Here is a 19,648-nt window from a genome sequence, read left to right on the forward strand (position 1 = left end):
TTTTTTTGGTTCATATTTAGGTTCGTGCCTATCTCTAGCCCTAACATGACATGGTCACATAGAATATGAGGAGAAAAGATGGGAACAGAAGAATAAAGCATTTGAAGCAGGGTGCACACTAAAAATATTCATAATAGAAGCAGAATAATAATAATCCAATAATTAGAAGCTCTTCCTTGGCCTTCCTCATGCCTGTTGGGGTTCCATTTTACCCAAATTATATTATGCTTCTCCCCCACCCTGAAAGACAAAGAAGGGCTTCAATATAAACATTTAATTTCCCCCCACCTTCAAGACCAATAGAGTTCAATACCTTAAGTAAGTTGTTCTTCCATTTGCTTGAGTAGACCAGTATGTCAGATCTAAAGTTCGTACTTATTGCTTGAGCGTAGGATGGTTTTCCAGCTTTCTGTTTTGAATTCAGGAGGGAAAGAGCAACTTTTGTTGGCAAACCAAGTGGATTGGGATTGTTGGAACTAACAGACCAAGAAGAATAAACTGAAATCTTTTGGTCATTTTGGATCAGATGCACAGGCTTCCTTTTTAACAGGTAACACCATGTGAAGTTTGTCGTTGTCTTTAGGCTTGGGAAAGATAATCGTTGTATATCGCTTGCATTCACAACAGACAAATTGGCTCCGGATTTTGCTTGGTGCTGGATAGTAGGTCTACTCTCATTAACAACTCCGGGGGATTTCCTTTCTTGACTGTCATCTAGAGACTTCAGAAAGGAAGCTTGAGTGGTCAAAAGAGCAGGTTCAAGTGGCTTTCTGACTGTAAACCCTACAGTTTCAGAGGCTGGTAAGTTTTTATGTTCTGAGGATTCCTTTGTGAATGAAGATAGTCCAGACTGGCCACCTTCAGGCAAAGCAGGCAGCAGTGGTACATCTGACAAATTATTGACTGCACTGCTTTTGTTATGAGGTAAGACATCCTGATCCAATGAGAAACTTTCAAGGGGCTCAGTGGTGCAGATCTGTCGCACTAAGACTGGCTTCTTCTGTTTGTTAGTTTCACCAGCTTTCACACTCAGCGGATGCAGCGACAGAGCACCTGTTGAGCTAGCGGCTCCGCTTTCATCTTTAACACGCTTCTGGTGTTTTTCCATGGCAATGTCTAAACTATTGGCGGGAGAGAGCATGCGCTTACTTGAGGCTGTGGCTTCCTGCTGAGGGAAAAGTCCTCCAACCGGCACTTTCTGAATGATATGTAAGGATCCTGATGCTGAGGAATTTTTTATTCCTGTCTCATAAAGCAAATTTTCAAATACAGGTCCTGGCTGTGAACTTGGCAAACACCTCAGAGGATCTGCGTGGGACTTTGGCAGCTGATCTTTGAGTGTTGGCACCAATGCAGGATTTGTTTTACAAAGAGACTGGCTGGCCTGATCCTGTGTGACTAAAATATGAGGAAGGGGTGCAACAGTAGACAAGCCATAGGATGGAATATTACTGTGAATGCGGACAGGGACAACAAAGGGTGCCACCTGATACATACGACCACTGCTATGATCAGGAACCACATGTTGCAAAGGAGATGGCCCATATGGATTGGCCATCTTGTCATTCTGTTTCACCTGCACTTCTAATGGAACCCCTGTCTGCTCTTTGCCAGTTGTGCCTGGAAGACCTACAGGATATTGCTGACCTATGCGCACTGCTTTAACTTGGAGCTGATATTTGGGGGCAAAACAATCCTCTTGCACGTTATGCTGGCCAGTAACCATGCTCACCCTTTTCTCAGTTCCATGTCCTGGTCCTTTAAGAGAAGTTTGTGAATACTGACTGGCTGAAGGTTGCAGAACATGATGCTGTAAACCAGAACCTAAAGCCTGTTCACTGGAAGGCAAGGTACAAGAGAGGCTGCTTTTAATGGACAGAGGCTCACACAAAGACTTGGCATAAAGCTGAGGGTGCTTTGAAGTTGAAGGAAATTCCTCCGATTTCCCAGAGCACTGAGATCTCGGAAAGGATGCTGTGGAAATCTCTGCTGCAGGAGTGGTTTGAAAGGAAGTGCTTGACATAATTTCAGGCTGATTTTTTTCTGGAGCAATATTTAAAGATATTTGTCTCACGAGGGGCCCCCTCCTCCTTTCTAACAGAGGTACATGACCAACAACACCACTGCAAGTAGAGAACTTGGAAGTAGGTATCTCAGTAAGTGAGGCAGGTTTGGGTGGTGGAGACATGCTTCCACAGTCAAAAGACTTACTTCTATAATCCAGAACCTCCATGGACGGCTGGGTACAGTTAATTTGTTCAGAAGCAGCACGTCGCATTTCTCTGTAATGAGGCACACTGAGTGAATTGGAACTGTGAGGAATGGAAAGGAATTCCAGGGATTTATTCAAAGGTTCCGCTTTGGAAGCACTCCCATTTTTAGAGAGATCATCTTTGTCAAAAGAAGCTGAGAAACTAGATGCATGTGACAGACTGCTCTCCCGGCTTAGGCTTCTAGAAAGTGTAGAGTCAAAGCTGGATTCAGCAGAGGAGTGCTCAATTTCAGCTAAGCGAATTCTTTTCTTCTTAGGCGGAAGTTTTTCTGTGGGGAGCTTTGATAGGCTTTCACTACGCTGAGGCCAATTAAATTTTTCTGTCTTCTCCAGATCGCTGCATTGGCTTTCCTGATCTCTATCTGGTTCCTCTGTGACCAATATTTCAGGAACCTGGATGTTATGCTGGCGAACAAGTCTTAGTGACGGCAAGGGTGCGCTCCTTTCATTAGGAGCAACTGGACGTTCGTGAAGCTGAACTCTTGAAACGTCTGATATCTGGTGACTGTGGGAGGCATGCAGGAGGGAATGCTTCTCCTCTTGAACTATGATGGTATTCAGGGAATGGAGCTTCACGAGCTTATTAGCATCCGGGAAGGAAACTGGGGGAACTCTTTCAAAAGAATCTGATTTTTCAAATGAACTAGGTCTGCTTAAAGAGTTTGTGTGCTGTATTACTGAAATTCCGGCCCCTTGCCTTTTCAGTTCATTTTTTTCTGGCACGGCTGCCACCATCTGCTTTTCACCATGCAGGGATGTCTTTGTCTCCATGGCCTGTTCTACGCCACAAGCCTCCAGCTCATTTTGAGCCAATTTTTGAAGTGAAATGCTGTGGGAGCCTAGGACAGTGGCAGCATGTTTAGAGACACTGACCGTATTTCCTGGCTTATTTTGACTTTCTGATTCTACGTTTTTGGTCATACTGCTACTATCATTTGTCTGTGGCTCATCGTCATCATCTCCAACACTTTTCATCTTCCTCCTTTTCCTTATTTGAGACGTCTGCTCCCAGACACCAGTTGAAGTGGCAACACGATAGTGAAGGATTTGGGGCTGCGTACTGTTGGAGACAGTTTTATGTTCTGAGTCTCGTGTAGCTGCCTTGGTTTTTGGTCCATGCAACTCTGAACAATAAAACTTTTTATGGTTCTCAAAGTTTTCCAGTTTTCTGTATCTGTTTCTGCAAGTCTCGCATTCAAACATTGTCCCTCTGCCTTGATGCGACTTCTTTGTCTTATCCAAATTTGACCCTTGAACAAAGGATTTGCTTCTTGCTATTACGAATTCATTAGATGTGTTGCATCCGTAGCTTTCATCTACAGATCGTGCTGGTCCAAAACTGTGCCCTTCAGTTACCAAAGAATCTTCTATTGCTGTTTGTCTAACAAGAGTGCGGGGATGTCCACCTTGAAGCTGTGGAGTGGCAGGCCCTGGCACAAATACATCATCATACAAGGAGCCAATTTTATCATCAAAAGACTGACTTCCTCGTAGGGGATGAGGGGGAGGTATTATGTTTGGTACAGCTGAATAACTGGTAGTAGGCATGGAATTACTTCTGGTTATAGGTAAACAGTCAAGAGTTGGTACAGATAAGAGAAAAACTTGCTTTGATTTTTCAGTTGGTGTAAAAGGAGACTTTGGTATGTCAGAGCTGGAACTAGTTCTTCTACCCATTGGTTTTAAGTCAAACTGGAAGGAGTCTTTAAAAATGTAGGATTTTGGAGAGTCAATACTGCCTCTTCTTGACAGGGATGTTCTCCGTGGCTTCACACTATCCAACTGTTTGTCATCCACTACAGCCTCGTTATCAGATATCAACTTTGAAATGCGTTCTTCAAGAGTTTTTGTGGCCAAGGGTGGTCTCATTTGGCCAGAGGAAATCAAGTTCTTGTCAGGACAAACTGTTTGCACAACAGATGCCACTGTGGTGCTCATCCGTGGCACACAAGGTAGACTTTTACTTAGGTCTTTTTCAGAAGCAGGCAGTCCCTTCATAAATGGAGTTGGTGGACTCATGTTCTGATCGGCACTTTCTGAACGTGAAAAGTATCCTGAATCAGTGCTACCTAAACTTCTAGGACTCAAGAGACATTTTCCTTGCTGATCCTGGGAGCAATCGGTTGCCTGCTGCCTCTGTAGCTGAGCATGTACCACTGTCCCATGTTGTTCCTCAATGCTTGTTTCTGTTTTCTGATGCTGCTTCATGTCAGACTCTTTAACCAAGTCTGTTCCCATTAAATTTGGTTTCACATTTATGACTTTCGAGTCTCCTTGTTGCATCATACAAACTGTTGAGGTGGTTTCTGCTACTTTGGGGCTATCGGACCTTAAAGGAGAAACATTTACAGGGTGAACAATCACTTTAGGTAAAGAAGTCCTTGCTTGTGTGGATGAATCCTGTGAGGATGAGTCACCCATATATTCTGGATTGCTTAGTGAAACAGAGCTACCTTTGAATGATGATTCAGAATTGGATAGCATTTTCATTACGTGTGTGTGTTCCAGTTCTAAGGGTCCTTGGTCATCTTGTCTTTCGTCAGCTGTGCCTTCGTCATCACTGTCGCCACTTTCTTCCACATCGGAATGGATGCTAAGTGCTTTAACTGACTCATGGGAGAGAAACAAACCGCTAGAATCTGGCTGGAGGACAAGTCCTAGCTTGATCGCATGAGCATGGGACTTTTTGTGCTTGTACAGATTGCTTTTGGTCTTAAACGAAAACCCGCAAGTTTCACACGGATATGGTCGTTCTCCTGTGTGGGAACGGATGTGCTTCAGGAGAACACTGGGCTTGGCACAAGCCCTGTTACAATACTCACAGACGTATTTCCCCAGTTTTTTAGGCTTCTGGTCTTTCAGAAGATTACATATTTGTTCCACACCATGACTGACAACTGAAGCTATTTGGGCTGAATTGTACAAGGGAGCTATAGGTAACTGGGTGGCAGAGCTGGAGGGGTGAATGGACAAAGGAGAAGATGATTTTGCTACTAATGGGTTTTGAGAAAAAACCTGAGTAACAGTAGAAGATGGGGAGCTGACTATAGAAGAGGTGACCGCTATGTTGTATATATGCTGGAGTTTGAGATTTTCCTGATTCTGCTGATGCACTGATGAATTAGGAAAGCTGGAGCATGCTGTAATCTGTTGGTTCTGTTGCCCAGCTCTGGAAAGAACTTGTTCTTGTGAGTGAGTCACTGAGTGCATCTGTGCTTGTTCACTCTTCCCTGATGTTGCTACGTGCACAGTCTGTGAAGTGCAAGGATAATATTGAGATCCAGCTACAAATTCTTGCTGCAGCAAAGCAGCGTGACTTTGGACACTCGGAGTATTGGATGCGAGACTAGAAGAGGCGCTTACAGTTTTATTTGGTTTCAGTTTTTCTATTTGCATCCCACTAGAAGGGCACTCTTGGGCTAAGGTGTTCAGCTCGGGCTCCATAGCTTTCAGTAAGACATCGAATGCAGTATTTGTACATGAGGATGAATTGCTACAATCAACAAAATTAATACATTCATTACTGTCAACCCTGGCTGGAGTTGACAAAGAGCTAGGGAGACCCTTCTTGACTCGTAGATTTAGTTGGGTTGAACTGTAGTCTTCCACTGGCCATTTATTCAAGTCCAAGGACTGAGGTAACCGACGCAGCTTGGCGTGTTCTAAAGTTCCAGATCTGGACGTTTTAACAGCTACCTCACTGCTAAGTGTCCCCTCGTTTTGTTTGCTTTGTTTCCCATTTTGTGTAGCCAAGCTGTGCTCTTCTTTAATCAGCTCTGAAGAGTCAGGAAGAATATTAGACGATAGAGTGCCTTCTGTTTTTTCCTTAGGTTTTACCCGAGATGGTGCTCTCAGAGGCGATTTTGGTATTTTCGTCAGATGATTCTCAGTTACAATCTTTTTACGCTTCACGCCTTTAACTGCGTCTGTGCTCCCTCTTGCAACAGCCTCGGAGATTTCTGTCCAAACAGAAACAGATAAAGTTACACAATGACTGTGCAAACTGTATTATCATCCACAGAGCACTTTTAACAACTGGAAAGAGCAAGAGTCCAGTAGCATCTATAAGACTAACAAAATTTGTGGTAGGGTATGAGCTTTTGTGAGTCACAGCTATCTGAAGAAGAGAGCTGTGACTCACAAAAGCTCATAACCTACCACAAATTTTGTTAGTCTTATAGGTGATACGGGACTCTTGCTCTTTTCTACTGCTACAGACAGACTAACACGGATACCCATCTTGATCTATTAACAAGTGAAATCTCTGTAACCACTCTCTGGATGCAAAAGGCTATCTCAAGGACAGAAGAAACACTTGTGTCAGGGAAAGCCTCTTTGGACAAGAGGGAAGCTCCAGCACTGCCAGAACTATCTGAAGGATACAGACAAATGTCATTTAGTCTCACTGCTTAGGAACTTTATGCCAACAGTCACCTCAAGAGTGTGTAACAGAACAAGGGTCTGAACCTAACAATGTGATCTTAAACTTCTGAATTTATTTGAATTTGGAGAATTTGCTTCAAATTCTCACCCCACCTCAGCTACATTTGCTTCAGCTTGGTACATACTAAAATATGTTGTTGATACAAGTTATCCCCTTTCTAATGCTTTCATTCACTACTACTCTTTGAACTAATTGCGTGGTTAACTCAATTAAATATGAATGCAATTCTTTAAAGTTTATTGTTAGAGGTGTATGATTTGGGTTTCCGATTCGGAATAAATACCCGAATTGGACCCAATTTGTAAAGATTCGAGATTTCCAAATCGGGCCCAGCATGCTGCCCCTGATTCTGAAATGCCAAATCAAAGCTTCGGCTCGCTTCGGGAAGATTCAGGGCGCGTTCAAACCCCATGGCTGGCTCCAGCTGACCGGCGGCTCCAGCTGACCGGTGCTTGCAAGCGGCAAGGAAAGGCCCTTCCCACGCTTCAGCTGGCCCACGGGGGGATCCCCCCACAGACCAGATGAGGTTTAAAGGGCCCTTTTCCTGCCACTTGAAAATGGCAGGGAAAGGGCCCTTCTTACACTTCAGCTGGCCTGTGGGGGGGGAATCCCCCAGCGAACCAGCTGAAGTTTAAAGGGCCCTTTCCACGTGTCAGCTGGCCTGCAAGGGTGGGGGATTCAGAGCTGATATTTTGTCAACTGAATCATACCTCCCTTATTAGCACTAATGACTTTTGTGAAGTCCACAAACCCTGGCTGTTTTGATATTCCAGTGTCACTTATTCAGTATTCAGTTCAAACTGAATTTGGATCAAGTAACTGCAGCACTGCTGCACAGACCTCTCTGCATCCTTCATATCAATATGAATGGGACATCCCATAAGCACATTTGTAGAGGCAAAAGGATTTTTAAGTATTTATTAAAACTTTTTGTTCTGTTTTTTTCATCATAAATAGTGACTCAAAGCAGTTTATAAAGCTAGCAAAGTGCAGAAAGGGCCCTTTCCCTGCCTCTTGAAAGCATTATGGAAAGGGCTCTTTAAACTTCAGCTGGCCTGTGGGAGGGGGATCCCCCCCTGCGGGCCAGTTGAAGTGTAGGAAGGGCCCTTTCCCTGCCACTTGCAAGTGGCAGGGAAAGGGCCTATTAAATTTCAGCTGGCCGGCGGGGGGTGGGATCCCCCCACCAGCCATCTGAAGCACGGGAAGTCCTGCTGCCGCTTATTTCACCTGATGGGAGAGAGAGGAGGGAAACCCCTCCTCCCCCTCCCACTGGGTGAAATAAGCAGTGGGGCAGGAAGTTTTGGTGTGCTCCAAATCTTCACGGAGCATACTGAAGCAGAGTAATAAGTGGTTTCCAAAGCAGCTTGCTGCTTCGGAAATCGCTTATTTCTAATTCTTTTTCCCACTTTGGAAATTCCAAAGCGGGAAAACTGAATCTTTGTGTCCCTGCACACCTCTATTTGTTGCAGCTCAGCAGTAACTCCTAATGATGATAGAATCTTGAAATCATAAGGATAGAATTGGTGGGGGGACTGGAAAGCATAGTTTATGGGCATAGTTTATCTGCAAAATATCCCAACACCGGGAGCAAGGAGACATAAAATACTGCTACACATTCTGTTCTATAGTGTTCTGTATCCAGGGATGAGTTCCTTGAAATACATGTCAAAAGATTTTGCCAGTGGGAATGATTTATACAAACTTTTCAGAAAGGGGATAAGAACTGCACGCACGCAGGAATTACCAGCTCCTGGCTTGCTTTATTCATTTTGAGTTGCTGGCTTTATAGAAACTTTCCTACAGTTGTACCTATTCCATGACTAGGGCATTTTATAATGAACCATCTTTGATGGCTATGATTGGGAGTGAAGAATTAAGTTACTAAAGGGCTCCGCAGTCTTTCAAACTACTTTCAGCGAATAGTTACTTTTATTAGCAGGCTGCATGGCTGTTTGATGCAAATGGAATGTTTTTACAAGTACAAGAATTCCCAAGGGATTTATACTGCACCTAGTTTGAGAGCAGGGGAAGTAAATCTGTGGGGTTTACTGATGGAAGCTAAGGCATGGATAAAAGCACTTCTTTTTAAAGCAAAGGTTTTAAAATCTAAGGGAGGCCCACTCTACTTGGACTCATCCAGGCAGATAAATTTAATAGTCAATAGGATCAACTATTGGGAAAGAAAATAAAATGCTGGGAATAACAAATGACCTGGTCAAGACTACAGAGACCACATATAATTAGGCAAATAAAAACGTGTATCTGGAAGCTGGATATTATTAGTACATCTGTTAGGGCACGGAGGGTATGTTCGACTCTTTACTTACTCCTGGTGCAACTGTAAGTATTTTTATCGTTTGACAGAACCAAAGCTCAGAAGAGCTTTTTACTCCGGCAAGAATAAATGCTCTTCCCTTGGTGGTTGTAGAGGTTAGATATAAGAAAGCACCATATGCGAACAGAACATGCAGATGCTCGAATGATAAAGATGAAACCACTGAACATATGATTATAGTGTCCCATATTTAATGAGTTAAGGGCTAGCTTAATTACCTCCTACTTAAAAATATGGTACTACCTAATATGAGAGGCCAGGTGATGTGGTTAGTATCGGATACAAATGATTCCATTACTCTTTCTGTGGCAAAATACTTAGGGGCAACAATGAAATACCAGAGAGATAACATTAAGTAAGATTTTCTTCCCATTTTAATTTCTGCTTAAGGCAATAGCAGTACTAGATAGACAGAGATAGACAGAGTATGTGGGATTTTCCATTTTTATTCTTTTGGATTTTAAAATGTCCCTCACAAAATGAAATCCTTCTCTGGCTAGTCAGTGAGGCCTTTAGTACAACTAGCCAAACAAAATCAACAGCCACTTGTTTTTATCATCATACTTGAGACAGAATTGTCAGAATCACTTTAGAAAATGAAATCCTACTTTAAAAAAACACACTAAGTCTGTTTTCTCCCATATTGTCAAAACAATTCCAGCTCTGCTGGGTCTGGCACCAACAACTGAGTAGATTTCTGCAGTGAGAGATTTAAAGCATATGCACTTACAAATGTTGAGCTTTCTTCAAAAATCATCAACAGAAATTAACTTCAGATAACAAGTTAGAAGCCAAGATCTTGAGTCTAAAATGTTATACTGGGGGTGCCGGGGAGGGGGGGGGGCAGTGAAATAGGGAAAAGATTGCGGGGACTCTGAAGGTCTATGAGGAACTCCTCAGAGTGTGATATCCATGAATAGCAAGAGGGCTTGGCCATACCAAAGGAGCCATAACCAACCCAATACTTCTGGAAAATCCAAACCCTGCTTGTTCCCAGAAGGAAAAACAAAGTTTCACATCTGCAAAGTGCGTAGAGGACCTTTAAAAAGAGCCAAAGAAGCAGACCCAAAAGAAGACTAAGAGGGAGGAAAAAAGAATTTGGAGAAGAATCTGGATGAACAATACCCTGTAAAGGATAAAGGAGCAACCAGTTTTTCAGTCACACTGGGAAAACGGATGTCTGTTTGGCTTGCATTTAGTTTGCTTATAAAATTAGACTGCAAACCAGGTTGTTGGAAACAGACAACAGATGCTTATTTATGTTTGTCGAAGTTCAGTGATCCGTAAAATAAAGGCTTTAGTTAAGTATTTACACATATTTTAGTCATCTTTATGGAACCTGTCACTGTCAATGTGGTTATAAAATGCTATTTCTGTTTTTAAAATAGGGGTAGGCAGCTCCTGGCTTGCCAGCCCACAGCAGTACATCTGAACATTTTACTTGGTGGCCAGGGCCAGATTTCTGCCCAAGCAATAAAGGCAATGATACTGCTGCTGGGGCCAGCAGTGTGGGAGAAAGAAGCTTGGAATGGTTTAAAACGGTTTACAACATCATTTACTAAAAACTGCTCAGCCAGTTCCTCAATAGACCTTTCTATCCCTCAAAAGACCTTTCTATTCTATTCTATTCTATTCTATTCTATTCTATTCTATTCTATTCTATTCTATTCTATTCTATTCTATTCTAGGGGTGTGTGATTCATGTTTTTGATTTGGGGAAAATACCCGAATCGGACCCAATTCACAAAGATTCAGGATTTCCGAATTGGCCCCAGTGTGCCGGGTCCGTTTCAGAAACCCCAAACCAAAGATTCCCGAAGCAATTTGTATCACTTCGGGAAGCTTTGGGTCAAGGGGTTTAAATGCCCCTTTCCGTGCCGCTGCACAGCAGCATGGAAAAGGGCATTTTAACCCCCCGAATCAGCTGCTTGGCGGGGAGTTCCCCGCCAAGCAGCTGAGTCAAGCCAGCAGGGTTAAAATGCTCCTTTCCATGGTGCTGTGTAGCGGCATGGAAAGGGGCATTTAAACCCCCAAATCAGCTGTCTGGCAGGGAGTTCCCTGTCAGGCAGCTGAAGCCAGTGGGATTTAATGCCCCCCCCCACTGTTTATTTCACCTGATGGGAGGGGAGGAGGGAATCCCCTACTCCCCCTCCCATTGGATGAAATAAGCAGCTGGGAAGGGAAGTTTGTCGGTGTGCTCCAAATCTTTACGGAGCACACTGAAGCGGGTTAAATAAGTGATTCTCGAAGCGGCTTGCTGCTTCGGAAATCCTTTATTTATGAATGTTTTCCCTACTTTGGGTTTCCCGAAGTGGGAAACCGAATTTTTTTATGCACACCCCTATTCTATTCTATTCTATTCTATTCTATTCTATTCTATTCTATTCTATTCTATTCTATTCTATTCTATTCTATTCTATTCTATTCTATTCTATTCAGAATCACTAGTCCTCCCCCCTCCAATGCTGAATTCACTATATTAACTATCAAACTGTCTCCTACTTTCTTAGTCTCTTTAGTATTTTATCCAGTAGAATTTGAAAACAAAGGGAATCCTTATGGAGCTCAAAAGTAGGTCTATTCTAACGGAGTAAGTCAACAGCAAGCACACTTTGTACTTGTCAGGATGCACTTTGAACTTAGGTGTGAGCACTAAGTGTGAGAAGTAGAAAGCTGTAATTAAGTACTTATGGAACAGTGAAATTATTTTAATTTTTTCATCTGCAATAGTGATCTTTTTCCATCATGAAGGTATACACAAAATGTGGTCTTTTATAGACTTGTAACATCAGAAGGCCATATTGTATATATCACAACAATATGTTGAGTTCACAGAGCTGTAGAAGCGGATAGGGAGTGCTGCAGTTTACCTTTCTGTGGGTCTTCAGTTTCATTAAGTTCTTTTTGTGCTTCTTCAATTTTTTCTATGGAAAACAATAAAATACATCAGAATTAATAGAAGAAAAAGTTTTGAATACAAATGATTTTATTGCCACTCCCTGACTGACAATGATTTGGACAATGAACATTTACTTATCCTCATATGAATTATAACATTATTTGGTAGAGAGTCAACCTATGCTGAATGTTTAGGGCAAACACTAACACAAGGAATACATTGAAATATGAAAGTCATAAAACAGAGTCAATTAGCCAACCCATTACTGGCTTTAATTCTGGCTATCCAGAACCAGCCTGCAGAAACAATATCCACTTATAAAACAAGGTTTAGTAAGTTCTCCAGGAAGATGCACAGACTATACCATAAAAATAGGATACAGGAGTTGTGTGTTATAGGATAGCTTCCAAGAATGCATTTGCAATGCCATCAGTACATGGCTGGAATTAAGATCACAATGTGACAGAAGGGAAGACAGTCTTAAAGGTAGGTGGTATTCAAGCCATTTAGGGCTTCCTTTATTTATTCCTTGACAAACGTTTTGTAGTAAAATCTTCAACATCTTTGCCCTTGAAAAAAAAGAATGCAGAGTCTTCAAGTCTGGGTTTTGGGGGGGAAAGTCATCAGATGGCAACAATTGCTTTTGTAAGTGGAACAAAAACTCCGAAACTTTTTGTACATCTCTGGAAGTCTAACGGTGACATCCTAAGCAGAGTTATTCTAGTCTAAGCCTACTGAAATCAATCAATCAAGCGGCTTACACTGGAGTAACTCTGCTTAGGATTTCACTTTCAATGTACACAGGGTTTAAATCAGTGCTACTTTTTTCAAAAAAGATGGAGGGAAGGCAAACCATTTTTTACAACATTACAAAATTACAAGCTTGGAAAAGATCATTAAAATCCTATTACAGCTGCAAGAGTAACATTCAGCTTCCTATACTCTGTCCCAACATCTAAGATTAAAAAAAGCAAAACTGTCCTTGAAGCCACTTCAGTGACAAAGTCATCCCGTGTCCTACCGCTCAGCTTGTCCTGATATCCGCTTTCCTCATCTCTTCTGAGTCTCTGTTCTGCTCATTCCATTCCCTCTATTCTCAACTACTTTTGCTTCAGTATCCTTCAAGTGATCTAGCAGCCTGAGCCTTAAGCATGTTTACTCAGAAGTAGTCTTATTATGTTCAACAGGGTTGCTCTGTTGCTTGAATAAACAGCAATCTTAGGATTGGATCCAGGCTAAATTTTCCACTCGTGGAAAGGGGTGAGTAATGGCTGCTGATTCCAGCTGCAGACGCCTCAGGATTCCCCTGAAACCCATGAGCAACATTGCAGGGAGATCAGTAGGCCACAGCAGGAGGGGAGAGGCAGGAACATTTTATTCTACCAGGGAAAATTAAGTCTGGATTACATATTAGTGCAGTGATCTAAACTGTAACGCTGAGACAACACATGATTTTAGGTCATGGCAGTGACATCATTATTGGCATGCTGTTATTCTGATCACTAACGGGTTTGCATAGAAAACAGGACTGCAAAGATTAACCTCCACTTGCTTCTTTGCACCACTTCCACTTCTGGACATTTTGCACCCCCCACTCTCATACAACATAATCTCCTTCCTCACTTTAAAGCCCCCCAAAGGGTATTCTTAGGGCTGAGCTGAAACTGCTCACGGTTTTCTTTTCACAAATCACTTCAGCAGTGCTGCACAATGACTCCCTTGTTCAACTGCTTTTCGACACTCCTTGTGAACATGTTTATTTACTTGTTTCAATTGGCCTCATTCTCAATTGTCCTCAGTGACATCACAGCAACAGAGGCAAAAGACCGCCTCATTCATGAAGCAACCCCCAACAGGGAGTGGTCACTCATATGACCTCCCTGAAGGAGAAAGCAGCAGTTGCTACTAGTGGAAACACTGGACTGAACAGGATCAGCAGCCATGGAATATGCAGGAAGCCTTAAGTGTTTTGTTTTTAAGAGGAATCCTCTAAACACCGAAAAACCATTAATTAGGAATCATTCTGGTTTTGTCCTATCTTATTTTTCTGTGTCATTTCTCACAACAAGACATGCCTGTCTTAAGTCCCACACTCTGTTGACCCCCAAATCATCAGTTACTCAAGAAGCTCCCAGTAACTCAGACTGATCTTGTTCATTTTTTGCTACTTCTTGGAACTCATGTGAGTCTGATCTGGAAAGGAACACATTGCTGGAATTGACATAATCAATTGAAGGCAAATATTAATAATTTTGCCTTCTCAGCTCTTCTGTTGCCAAATCTTAGGTTGGGAACAAACCCCCAGATTGTATTACATTATTTACAGAGTAAGATTATTACATTAATTATAGCAGCTCTTACTGGGTGAGATTGGTGGTTCAACGTAATCCATGCTGATAGAATGGAAACTACGGGGCCATCAGGAGCAAGTGAAATTCTGGTCTTTAGGGATTCTCTTACCTGCACATCACACATTTGAATCCTGACCTTGACAACATGCCTTTTCCCTCTATGGTGACATGCCCATTGCGCACACGTAACACAGAAGCAACTTTTAAAAATATCTCAAAATACCTCTCCACAACAGTACATTCAATTGAAAAGTGACATATTTCTCAGTAATCATTTCAGAAAACAATGATGGATTACAGACCTTGTTCTACATCATTCCCCTGATGATGGATTTTCATATCATCTTTATGACCCTAGAGGTAGCTTGGATCAAGGCCATCAATTAAGTGAATTTCCCCATCCTGGTTTGTACCAAGATGTGATACGACCAATCTCTACCACCCTGTCCACTGCCACATGTTGACTTTGTTTTCATTCTACATTTCCATGTCATAGGCATGAAGCAAATTATGTTATCTCTTGTTTTCCCAAAAGTGTTGATGCTTCTATTTTTTACAGGTAAATTATGCATTACATTACAATAGGACTGAGGGCAGAAGAGTCTGGAAAGTTTTAGTTGCAGCTTTTAAGAATGAACTATTTTCTAAAACAAAAAAAGTTGTATGAGCAGACAGACACTGCCTACAGACCGAGTGTTTAAATTCAACAGGGGATAATCAAATCCACCCCCACACCTTGCTGATGCAATCTGAAAAGGAAAATATGCCTCAAATGTTGATGGCTGCAGTGTTTCGCTATTACTGAAGAAATGAGGAGCAAGTGCAATGAGACAACATTATAAGTCTGGCCGAAGTTCCCAGACATCACAAGAAGTGTTTGACTGAGAGAGCAATTAAATGGTGAATGACAGCTTGCTCCAACCAAATTAATCTTTTTGCAAAATCCCTGGGGACTTTGCACCTCTCACACTATTTTTACAATAAAACTATTCCTTGCCAGCAGACATCTCCAGGTTGGTTGAGTCCTTCTGCTAGGTGCTAGTAGCCTAAAATCATAAAAGGGGGGGGGGGGTTAACATGTGCAAACTGTTGCGCTAACAGTGAAATCCTAAGCACAGTTACTTCAGTTTAAGCCCATTGAAATAACTGGAATCACTGTACTTAGGAATTCACTGCAAATTACCGTAACTCTAGCCCTATGATTCTACTACCCTAATTCCAGCTCTCCAAAGCAAACAGACTCATGTTACCTTACCTAAGTGCACCACGTGCTCATTTTTATGTGCTTTTCACTAACCAGTTGTTTTAGAAAAAAACACGGGCCAGCATGTGCTACAAGTTCAAAGCCACAGATATGTAACAGTAAACTTTATAGTATTACAGACTTGAGAATGCCAAGTATGATGAAAAGTTTTAATGTTTTAAAAAAACAAAATCACCTGTATCCAAACTCTGGCAGGTGAGAGAGAGAGAAAAGGCCCACCTGAGCTGAAACTGGGGAAACGGGAAAAGCTTTAAACATTGAATTACAAGAATGGGATTAGAAGATTTATTTGGGGTCACCACTTTAAAAAAAGCATATAATTTCATGGCAGGAGTCAAATAAAGGTCCCAGCACTGCTCTTTTTAGGCATTAACACAGCAGACTCGCCACTAATGTAAGAGCCAGGGCGAATTTACATAGCTGCAGATCTATGTAAATTATGAAGCTATGGAAAAACTGTATTCTGAAGGAACCTCTCCCTTTGCTCAGTTATTAGAAAAATTTAAATATCTGTAGTAGGCAGTTTTCAAATATTACAATCTACGTACTACCTAAGTAGAACTTCATTTGCATGTAATGAACTTACTCCTTAAGTATACTTACAGTGCAATCCTACAAAGAATCACAGACTTCAAAGCTTACTTACTTTAATAGACTCAGAAGGGTGTAACTTGGCTTAGTATCTCACTGTTAAACACTCAACACTGTACACTCATTCAAGTGATAAGCGTATCCACCACTATGGTCTAGGAAACAAGTGACATTTCAGATCCAGGACAGCAGGTCAAAGCAAAAATAGTGTTTTACTAGAATTCTATTCCAGCCCATTCTTGCCCATATTCGCCAGTTGTAACAGACAGAACTTGGAATCCCACTGTCAGGGCCAAGCATCGTTTATCTGGGCTCAGTGAAAACTTGTAACCAAGTCTGCCTTTGCCCAATCCATGTAGTCTCATGACTCATCATATCTTAAGAGGCTTTTAGACTGGCTTGGCCCCCCGAATACTCTTGGATTCCACTAAAATGGATTTATTTCTGTATATACACACCATGTTTTGGCCCAGCTCACTATCCCTTGAATCATCTGGGAAGAAGGATATATATTTCTGAGCAGAAGCGGTAGAGCTTCTGCCACTCCTGATGCAGAGCAAAGACCGCTTTAATCCACAGTGCAAAAATATGCCTTCCTTAAATCAGGGGGACATCTTGATGGGCAGGACTAATGAAAAGTAAATGTGATATGCGAGGAGGGAGTTCTTATTTTTAAAGCCTATTACACCACTAGGTGCTGCACCGAATCAAAAATAAAACAATGCTGCCAGTAGATGTACCACCTGATTTGAGACATGATGCATTAGGAAGAAAAAGAAAGGAAAGGAACAGGGATGGAGGTGTACCATTTAGGAAAAGCTGGAGTGAATAGATGCTCTCTTAGGGAAGCATCTGAATGCAGCAAGAGAAGGTACAAGTCAGGTATCAGTTGGAAAGGCATTCCAGTGGTATGGAGCTACAGGAAAAAAGAGATTCAGGTGAGGAACAGGGAGGGTAATCTTAGGTGAGACCACAGAAGTACTACCCTTCCCACACCACTGCAGGAATGTAAAATCCATGCTGTGGTTCCTCTCCACAACTTTTCAAAATCTGGGTGAATTGTGGCTTAGGGCACATTTGTCCCAAGGGTCTTAAGATATCTGGCAACTTAAGAACAAACAGCTGAGTGATGGGAAAACCCAGTCTTACAAGTTTGCAATTGTCATGGGCTCTGATAGGCAGCCGACAACTGTGACCAAATCAGAAATCTGGAAGGTGCATTCATCCGCCCAGGGTTCCTGAAGTCAGTGGCTGAAGATGGAAAAGCCAGAATCTGAAGGTAAGTGAAAGGAACTGGGTTCTTTTACCAGGCAAAGGTAACAGAGGCCAGGCCATGCTTCCAATCCTTTATAACCAAATCTGGCCAACCCAAGGCTTCAGTACTGCTTACCAACTTCAGAGACTGATGCTACACACCAGCGTTCCTTCCTGCTCCTAAGGAGAATCCTGAGGCCCAAGCACACATTTCCCATGTTAGTCTAGGTCCTTTGAATCAAACTATGAGGCCCCTGATTCAAATCCCAGAGTCCTTGCACATATGTATGCATGCTGGTCCTTTCTTTAGAAGCATGGATATCAAAATCAAACCTCCTCATTTAAGAGACCACATGAAGTAGTAGTTAAAAGTTTGGAATAGGTCTAGAGACACCCAGTTCCTACTCAATGGGTGACCTTGGATTCATCACTCCCTCTCATTCTAGCCTACATCCCAGGGTTGTTGTGTGGATAAAATAGAAAACAGAACTACATATGCTATTTTGAGTTCCTTGGAGAAACAAAGGGATAGAAATGCTATAGCTAGTTAATAGATACAACAGATGCATCCATTCTAAACTCAGAGGCTTTGTGTTCAGAGGCTTAAGTGTTCATTACTAAGCAAATGAGAGGCTGGAACTACAATCTGATACTCAGTTTCTTTTTAAAGGCCATGCAGAATAATAAAATCCCTCTTACACCTCAAGCCAACACAAGTACTCTTTTATTCGATCAATAAATTTTATTTTTAAGCATGAGTGAGTTTGAATTAAAGCATAACTGACACAGGTGGTATGTGAAATGTTGTAAACAATGGGGTCTTCCCCTGGTGCTAATATTTACACTGATCTGGAGGGAGACAATGTAAAAATAAGCAGAAAACTTAAAATGGCCCTTCCTTACTTTCCTTCAGGGCAACTTCATACTAGGTTATGTTCTAATTGTGTTGGCTCTAGTCCCACCATAAGGTGTATTGTTCTTTGGAGGGAACTAAGAAGTTAATGTTCCAGTAAGAGATGCTAGTTCCCATCTTGCACTAAGCAACCGAGTGAACATCTATTTAACACAGTAGTCGAAGGAACAGTAGTCAACCTAATCAAAAATGTCTGAGCAGATTTTGCTCAAACTTCAAGATCCCTATGAAAATTAAAATCATTCCCTGAGTTGGTGATCCCTTCTTTCCTGTCCCCCACTCCACCTTTTAATCACAGTGTATGAGCTAGCTCCCGCTGCTGCTGGGACTTATTACCATATCACCCACCTACTTCTTTCCTCAATGGAGCTGTACTGATGGAAGAGGTACGGCAGGGCCATTTTGCCCCCTTTCCCTGCCTTAGTCCTTAGCTTCCCCCCGCCTCTCCATCATGGATATTAATCCTCCTGGATACCATGATCCCAAGAATCATGGCTTCCACTGATTGATTGCTAGACAAAACACATTATACATAAAATATGTGCTAAATTTGCTTCATGTCACACTATCAGTCTCACGTGTCTGCAATTGCTCCAAGAAAGTATTGCAAGAACTGAAAAACATATATCTATCCCAACTAGCATAGCTGGAGTTTATCCAGAGACTAACAGTGCAATCCTAAACAGAGTAATTTGGTTTAGGATTGCACTGTGTATCCCCAACCCCTTTGAGAAAAAAAGAATTCTGCTGTGACCATTGAAACTGCAGCAATCACATGTACTTATTTGCTTCCAGTTCATGACTCTCCATGTGTGTGCTCATCTTATTATACTAGGGATGTCAGACCCCCGGTGGGGCAGGGGTTCCCCCGCCCTCGCCCCCCACACCTCGCCCCCACTTACCTGGCCAGCGAGGGCACGCACACCCTCTGTGCGTGCTCCCCTGAGGAGCTGCGCACACCTGCAGATTGGGCCCATTTTGAGGTGCTGCGGAGCACAGGAGCGCTCCTGAGCTCTGCACCGCCTCAAAATGGGCCTGTTTTGGCCTGGATTGGGCCTACTTTGAGCCGCTGTGGAGCGTGGGAGTGCTCCTGCACGCCACAGCACCCCAAAACGGGCCCCGATCCACACCAAAATGGCTGCGGATCGGGCCCATTTTGGCGCAGATTGGGCCCGTTTTGGGACACTGTGGCGTGCAGGAGCACTCCCGTGCTCCACTACAGCTCAAAATGGGCCCAATCCGGGACAAAACGGGCCCGTTTTGAGGCGCTGCAAAGCGCAGGAGCGCTCCTGTGCTCCGCAGCGCCTCAAAACGGGCCCAATCCA

The 19,648-nt window shown here is 42.6% G+C and overlaps 1 protein-coding gene across 1 annotated transcript in view; it reads right to left on the bottom strand.

The window, feature by feature from the left end:
* Positions 1-18,724, bottom strand: part of HIVEP1 (HIVEP zinc finger 1) — a 52,864-nt gene extending 34,140 nt beyond the window's left edge. Inside the window, exons 1-3 of the mRNA XM_054985852.1 lie at positions 18,676-18,724; positions 11,922-11,975; positions 314-6,231 (exon numbers count right to left, since the gene is read on the bottom strand). Coding sequence (XP_054841827.1) covers positions 314-6,231; positions 11,922-11,975; positions 18,676-18,724 — 6,021 coding nt within the window. The remainder of the gene's footprint in view (positions 1-313; positions 6,232-11,921; positions 11,976-18,675) is intronic.
* Between the last annotated feature and the right edge of the window lie 924 nt (positions 18,725-19,648).

The sequence above is a fragment of the Eublepharis macularius genome, chromosome 7, assembly GCF_028583425.1.
Source record: "Eublepharis macularius isolate TG4126 chromosome 7, MPM_Emac_v1.0, whole genome shotgun sequence".
NCBI lineage: Eukaryota > Metazoa > Chordata > Lepidosauria > Squamata > Eublepharidae > Eublepharis > Eublepharis macularius.